The following is a 7,466-nucleotide window of genomic DNA, read 5'->3' as shown; positions in this document are numbered from 1 at the left end:
AATCATCCTGCAGCTGCTCTAGAGCTGAGGCGTGTTTGCAGGTTGGCCTGGAGTTCCAATAACAACTCTGGCAAGCATGGCACTGAGCCAGATCTTGCTCCAGTGTGGGGGTGACACAATAAGCTTTGCTGGCTTTGAACTGGCACTACCTAGAGGTGGAACAGGTATTTCAAGTGTGTAGTGAGCCTGATCTAGACCTACAGTCTGAATCTCAAGTGGAGGAGGCAGAGTCACGGCCTGATTCTGATCCCAGCTGCGCTTTGGAACCACCTCTGGGAGCCTGTGATGCTGGGTTACCTTGTCCTCGGGATCCTGAAGTTCAGCCGCGAACTGATCTGGCCCTGGGGGAAGCTTTCCAGCGGCATCCGGGAAAGGAACCACAGGCTCAGTCAACTCCTGAGGGGAAGCCACCATCTGGGCTGCAGCAGAGGAACCCAGGAAATGAACGCTCCCCGGGTCTGCAGGGGTGGTGAACACATGGGGTGATGTGGATGGGAGGTCAGAGGAGTTTAAAAACCAGGGCTCGGTTGGCGCTGGGGGATCGGAGGTCAGCCGGACAGGGTCCAGGGCCAACTCCAGAGGCTGAGCTGCCATGACCAGCGGCCACAGCAGTTGCCACGTGAAGATGAGCGCTGGGGCGCCGAGGCTTAGCCACGGCATGACGTGCGAACGTCGAAGGTCCATGGGCGCAGCGAGCGACCAAGGGCAGTGTGGTTCCAAGCGGGAGCTGGACCATTCTGACAGCCTGTGACCTGTGAGCCCTGAGCAGCCCCGCGCCCCGCCCTCACCTGGAGTCCCACCCTTCATTGTCGCCACCTTTATTAGGCTGGGGCTGTCATGGGCTCTGCACTGGAGCGAGTCCTTTTCCCAAAATCACCAGGGTCGGAGCGTTCCTTTTCACAGGCGACAACTACCTCCCATTGGGGTCCCCTCCCCCCTCAGCGGAGGCAGGATTTAGGCTGCACACCTGGGTGGCCATGGACTCCAGCCCTCAGGGGTGGGGGACGGGGCGGTGCAAGGACGTAGGGGTTTGGGGGGGGGGGGGGCGGTGCAGAACTTCCCCAGGAAGCCACAGGGCCTGGCATCCCAGGAAATTCAGAAGTTTTAGTCCACTTCCGGTAATCTGAACTCTTCCTCCTCAAAGCTGAAATCGGAGAGGCATTCTTCCTCCCCTTCGCCATAGTGCTTCCAGGAAAAGTAGCTGGAAAAGTAGCTGACCTACAAAACCAACGCTAGTTAGGGCGGTAGGAGGGAAACACCTTACAGTTAGTTCTAACATGTTCTATTTCCTCTAAATTCTCGGTATCTATGTCTGATTATTAATTCACTATTCTGTTAGAATGGGGCTACTACTGAATCAGTGATGACTCCACAGTTTCTGTAACAGGAGTTTCAGACGTGAGCAATTCATTCTGGGAAACAGGGTCTGAAACCAAGTGAAGAGCCCTTTGGGAGAGCATGGAAAAACGCCCATCATGCCACCTTGCCTCATCACAGCCATTAACTGGAAAGCCGCAGTGCCACTTTTCAGAGGTCTGCCCCATGTGCACACGTGTGGAAGACACTTAGGATCTACAAGCCAGCATGTGAAGTAATTTTCTTGAGATACTGTAACTAGCACCCAGTTTGCTTCCTCCGAGCCCTTTTGATAATCTATTTGATTTCAGTCCTTGTTTATTGTCTGGCACAAAATATTTCAGCAAAATATTTCATACAAGATATATATGAGATGCTGAGCGCTGGGTAAAACACCCCAATTGAAAGGCATAATAGTTTTCAATTGCTGTAGTATAATCACACTTAAGGTCACAGTTATATTTTGATTAATATTCTTACTTGGACTTTAAAATAAAAAGTTGGAAATCTTATCACCGTCTTCATTTTGCCGCCCACATTTCACTGGTCTATGAAATTCAGAAGTCTGGGCATCACGAATAGTCGAGTCTCTCATTTTATAGCTGAAGAACTGAAAGCTCAGAAGTAGGGACACGAGTGGGCTAAGACAACACCCCAGTTCAGTCAGACACAGCTGATGGTGGCTGTGTGCAGGACACTCGTCCAATGGCCCCTTCTCTGCCTCTGCATTGTCCTTAAGCAGGTTCTTCTCCACGTCAGCACCTTGCAGGCAAGTCAGATCGTACCCAGAGAAGTCTTTTTATCACCTAGATTCTAGCCCTTTCTCCCAAAGCACCCCCCAAATCACTGGCACCTAGCACCATTTCCCCATCCTTAGCCCCACCCATTACCGACTTCTGAGCGTTTTCTTTTACTTCCGAAATAGTTGGCTTTGGTGGAACTAGTCAGATCCTGATCCTGTTTCTAACCAACAAGTACAGATGTTATTATCCACTCTATCCAATGTATGTATCTGTTCATTGACTGTGTCCATTATTCATGTATGTCTTTGCTTCTCCACCTAGATTAGGAACACCTCAAGAATAACAGTTATGTCTTCTCTTCCTTCTTCTAGTACCCAGCACACTCCTACTGTATTAGGTGCTCACATACAGAGGGTGCCAAAAAATGCATACACATTTAAGAAAGGAAAAAATTATACTAAAACTGGAATGCCCAATATATACCGATAACCAAAGATGAATACAAGTCACGTGTATACATGTTTTTGGCACCCCTGGTACATGTGGAATTAATAATGAATAAATTAGCACATTCTTTGCACAAGGAATGTTTTAATAATTCCAAAATATAGAATTATCTTCATTGTGGTCCTCTTGGTTTGCAAATGACACTCAGGAACCAGGAGCCTGGACCTGGATGGGAACAAGGAGGAATCCCCAGAAAACCATTAATTCCTGAGGCTCTGGTCAGTTTTATTTGTCAATGGGAAGGGAAGAAATTAACACAAAGTGGAGGCAAGAAGAAAAGGAAACAAAGAATTCCGAAGGAGAAGAGGAGTTTTGAAATGCCTCACAGCAGGCCTGCACCCTGCCTCATCCCAGGTGACATCCTGTCATCCAGTAGGACAGTGGCCGGCCTGAACAGTGCATCTTCCATGCTACCCTGTGGGAGAAAAAAGACTGGTTCTTGCTTCCCACTCAGTAGCTGCTTTTGCACACACGGGACCCAGCTCTTAGTGAGTCTCCCACGCAGAACAACGCCCAGCATCCACTTCATTCCTAGCTCTCTCGTCTGTCTTCCTGTGGCCCCTCTGATTCTTCCTTTAACTTTCCCTTATCTGTGGGGTTTGCCCTCTTCCCCCATTCAGTGTGTTTCCACATTTTCAAATCCTTATCTCCCTCTGAAGGGCTGACACTTACCATATATATGTCTATCTCCCAGGTACAATTATGGACTCTCCCTCCAGCCCTAAGAGTCATCATGTCCTTTCTTTTGCACGGGGTTTTTAGAGTATGCGAGGCACTTAACTTCCTCCATCCTCACATTCTCAGGCAGAGGCAGCTGTTTATATTATTTATATGTCCGCTTTGAAGCTCAAAAAGTTAAGTAACCATCCCAACGTCCACTGATGGAAAGCTGACAGCTTTGGGGTGTCTGCCCAGATGATGAGCAACACACCTTTTATATAAAATGTTGCTGCCAGTTACGGAGAGAGGAACCCAGTGGCAGCCATGATTGTATTGCTTTAACTGCTCCCATAACTACAGGTGATAGAACTGAGTGGGGACATGGGGGTCAGAGCTGAACCAATCAGATCTGTGTCCCAGGCACTTAGTTGGACTGAGCTTAGCCAGTCTCCATAGTTGCTTAGGATGTTAGAGCATAAACGTGGGCAGCCATAGTCTGTCTTGAGGACAGTGGATCAGAGAAAGCTGGTCTGCAGAGGGACTAGTGAAGCAAATGCACCAAGAGAAAGTGAATTCTGCCTGGGAAAGCTTGCTGTCGCGTTCCCGCCTGGGTTCCATTCTTTTCCTGAGGCCCAGCTGCACCTTTTGTGGGCTCAGCCAGACACTGTCCTCTCAGAATACCTCTCCCTCAGCTGCTCAAGTTGTTTTATTAGTGCAACCAAAAGAGTTCTGTTTAATACAATATCAGAGAAAGAACCTGACCCAGGGTCTTCTAAGTCACAGTTCCAAGCCCTGTCAGTCTCCCACACTTTCCTAGACTGCAGAAAGGGTCTAGTCCTTGCCTACTATCCCTTTCTCTGTCATCACGTCCTTCTTGGGGATCTGCTAACTTAGTCCTACAGTGTCTTCCTCACCAGTTTTTCATGCCCCCAGTTCCAGATACAATTGCTTTTGCACAGCGGATGGTTGAGAGAAGACTGGGGTCCAGCAGTTCTGAAAAGGAGAAAGAGAATACCTGTGAGAGCACAGAGGACAGTCCCAAAGACTGGGGGACACTGGCTGCCCTGCCCAGGCAGGTGCCACCCAGGGCTGAGTACTTCCACATTAGGCAATCTCGTGCCCACAGGCCCGTGGAGACGTCCCCTGCATGGCTGCTGGAGGTCAGGGGTGCCCAAGGGCGGGGGCAGGAGGGGCAAGACGCCTGAGCTTTGGTCCTGTTCACTCCCGCAGTTCCTGGCCAGATTAGGTGGTGCTTCACCCACTGCTCGGGAGTTTCTAGGGAAAGGAAATGGCAAAATAGGCAGCGCAGAGATGAGGGCAAGTCCTGCCTAATGAGGTACAGAGCCAGGGGCATTAACCAGAGTGCGCACGCACGAGGGGGTGAGGGGCGGAGTCCGGGACCTGTGCAGCCTCCTGCATGGGGAGCTCTGAGGGGGCAGTTTGCACTGGGCCTGGTCAGACCGTTAGCCAAAGACAGTACCACTCAGTGGTTAGAGCTGAGCCTCCAGGGCCACGAGTCTGGCATTCAGCACTGGTTCTACGAGCCTCAGTTTGCTCATGTGTAAAGTGGGGATCCTAAGAGTTTCTCCTCCATGGAAAGTTGGATGAATGAGCTATGCCTGGAACCTGCTTAGAATAGAATACGCTCTCAATTATCGCTGGCTGCTGCCACTGCTCTACGGCTGCTGTCTGTGCAGAGCCGTTCTGTATCCTGCTCAAGGACACTGCAGAACCTCCTAACGGGACCCGCACTAGGGCCACTAGGCAAAGCCTCTGCTCGGTGAAGTAAGTCCCTGATTCCTTGAGCCATCCCTCTGGGGGCGTTCCCAGGCTGTGAGTGGGAAGAGAGGCTCTGAGAGTGGCTCCTGCTCTTCTGTCACCTACCCTTTCCCCCCCCCACCCCCGGGCCCTGGCCAGACCTTGACATTCCAGGTGGCAAATGTTTTCCGAGTGACTCTGGTGATCGGTGCACCAGTAGTGGCTGTTGATCTGGAATATGCCATAGTCAAAGCTGCCGTCTGCGTTTTCATTGACCTTCGATATGTTGAAGTTGCTTTCCACAAATGCCAAGCACAGCCCTTAGAGCGGGGAGAGGAGGGTGTTTAGAAGCCGAGGGAGATGGAGGAGAAAGGGAGATGAGGAATCCAAAGGAAGGACCAGGCCTAAGGGGCTACATGGGCTCGTGGGCTAGAAACACCCCTTGGCTCCTTCTCCCAACCTGCGGTCCATCCAGCTGCTCATCAGTCTGACTATTCATCTGTCCATCTGTCCCTCCATGCTTCTGGCACTTAATAATCACCTACGGGATACCAGGAACTGTGCAAAGCCCAGTGAGGGATATTTAGCCGGTCAAACATAGATACTGCGCTCAGGGGCCTATAGTATAAGAATGAAGATGTGGACCTAAAAAACCCCACAAAGCGAGATCCAAGGAGAGAGCGCTGTAAAACAGGGGTGCACACATCCTGCTCCAAAGGGAGAGATCCCGCCCACGGAGTAGAACGAAGCCTTTGCACTGGCTGTTCCTCTGCCTGGAATGCTCTTCCCCTTGACACTTGGATGGTCAGGTCCTTTACTTCATTCAGCGCCGCTCAATGTCGCCTCCTCAGAGAGGCTTCCTTACTTCCCCTTCTGGAACAGTGTCGCCTACCACTCCCCCCTGCTTTATTCTTCTGCTTAGCAGTTATCATCACCAGGTCATAAAAGTATTCTTGTATTTTTGTGTGAGTGTGTTGATTACCTGTGCTGGAGAATGTGAAACTATAAGCAAAGAAGCTTTGTTTATATCCCCAGCACCGAACCGGTTCCTGGTACATAAGCGCCCACTTATTAACTGTTAAATGAATGTAGAATGCTGGGAAAGGTTTCTTGGAGAGGGCTGGGTTTTTAACTTGTTTGAGACAGAGAGAGAAAGAAAGATGGTCACGTAGGGCATGACCAGGACAGGAGGAGATGCGGGTGGTGAGGAAACGGCTCTCACAGTCACTCAGGGAGTACCCCTCAAAGCCGTCCATGTCCTCCTGGTGCAGCAGCTTGGCCAGGTCACAGCGGTTGATGAGCTTGGCCTGATGAATGGTAACGAGGCAGGCAACCAAGGAGATGAGTAGCGCCCTTCTCATCCTTGGAGGGGCAAAGTGCAGCCGAGGGCCCGCGGTTCTCTGGTTGTCACAGACTTCCTGCTGGTCTTCTCCGAGTCTCTGAGGAATCTGGAGAAAGCAGCCGAATGTCGTCAGTCACTCACTGCTCCCCACCTGGCTGTTTCCAGTCTCTTTCTTCTCATTTATTATGTAGTATTCTGGCCAGGGATTTGTAACCTGTGTCTAATCCTGAGGGAACGTCAGACAAAGCCAGACAGAAGGAACTTCCATAAAATAATGGGCCTATATTCTTCAAAACAGTCAATGCCATGAAATCAAATAGTGGGGCTATTTCTGTTACCGTGTGTGTGTGTGTGTGTGTGTGTGTGTGTGTGTTTCTTTCTCCTTAAACGAGGTATGATTCCTCGGGGCAAATGCCTCAGTTTCTCATCCACCAGCTTCATGAATCAGGCACGAAGCAGGTTCTGCTTGGACAAGATGGTCTTGTTTCCTCAGAGATCTTACATCTCCTAAGATTCACTCCATACTAGCCTGAGCATATAACCGTTCTTTTGTGTCTCTCTCCCACCCTAGATTAGCCAGATTCAGCAAATAAAATTATAGGATGCCCAGTTACATTAGCATTTCAGATAAACAACAAACCCCTTTTAGTATAAGCATGTCTCATGCATCCTTACGCTGCCCTGACTCAGTAGTTTCCTTCAGACAGGTGTCACTGAGCCTTGGGAAGCAGGGAGCTCCATCTCTGCCCATGCTGTGCCCTTTGGGGTCCCTTTGGGGGAATATCATCCATCGCTACCTCCCCTTGCAAAGCTTCCCTTTCTCCTATCCCTCTCCGCCCCAGGTCGTAGTGGCCCAGGGATTTCTGTGAGAATCTGTAGAACTAAGTTGTTTGGGTGGGAGCCTCCTTTTCCTCATGAACTATATGTGCTCCAGCCTTACCTGGGTCACGGTTCTCCAAGTTCTAAAGAAGGTTGGAGTGCAGAGCCACCCCACTCCCCCGCCTTCTGGAACCCCAGTTCTGTGACGTCATCACCCTCCTGGAAATGCTCTGGTCTTGACCATGCAAATTGGCCCTGTCTTGAGGCCTGATGCAGCTTCA

At 50.4% G+C, this 7,466-nt stretch overlaps 1 protein-coding gene across 1 annotated transcript; it reads right to left on the bottom strand.

Moving 5' to 3' along the window:
- Nucleotides 1-2,951: 2,951 nt before the first annotated feature.
- Nucleotides 2,952-6,600, bottom strand: LOC148756571 (lysozyme-like protein 6). Its single transcript, XM_088788999.1, has 4 exons — nucleotides 6,247-6,600; nucleotides 5,186-5,344; nucleotides 4,181-4,259; nucleotides 2,952-3,021 (listed from the first exon to the last, which is right to left on the bottom strand). The coding sequence occupies exons 1-4, from the start codon at nucleotides 6,383-6,385 to the stop codon at nucleotides 2,952-2,954; spliced, it is 447 nt and encodes a 148-aa protein (XP_088645125.1). The 5' UTR covers nucleotides 6,386-6,600.
- Nucleotides 6,601-7,466: the final 866 nt, after the last annotated feature.

Source organism: Rhinolophus sinicus, chromosome 12, assembly GCF_057876585.1.
Source record: "Rhinolophus sinicus isolate RSI-liver-muscle chromosome 12, RSI-T2T, whole genome shotgun sequence".
NCBI classification, from domain to species: domain Eukaryota; kingdom Metazoa; phylum Chordata; class Mammalia; order Chiroptera; family Rhinolophidae; genus Rhinolophus; species Rhinolophus sinicus.
This window is presented reverse-complemented; position numbering and strand designations above follow the sequence as displayed.

Bases quoted from the DNA above. Each gene is read 5' to 3' on its own strand.
- LOC148756571 (XM_088788999.1), bottom strand. From the start codon at position 6,385: ATGAGAAGGGCGCTACTCATCTCCTTGGTTGCCTGCCTCGTTACCATT. The intron at 4,260-5,185 runs GTCTGGCCAGGG...TCTCCTTTTCAG, and splicing joins TTGCCACCTGGAATGTCAAG to AACTGCTGGACCCCAGTCTT. The intron at 3,022-4,180 runs GTGAGGAAGACA...TTTCTCCCACAG, and splicing joins ACTGGGGGCATGAAAAACTG to GGTAGCATGGAAGATGCACT.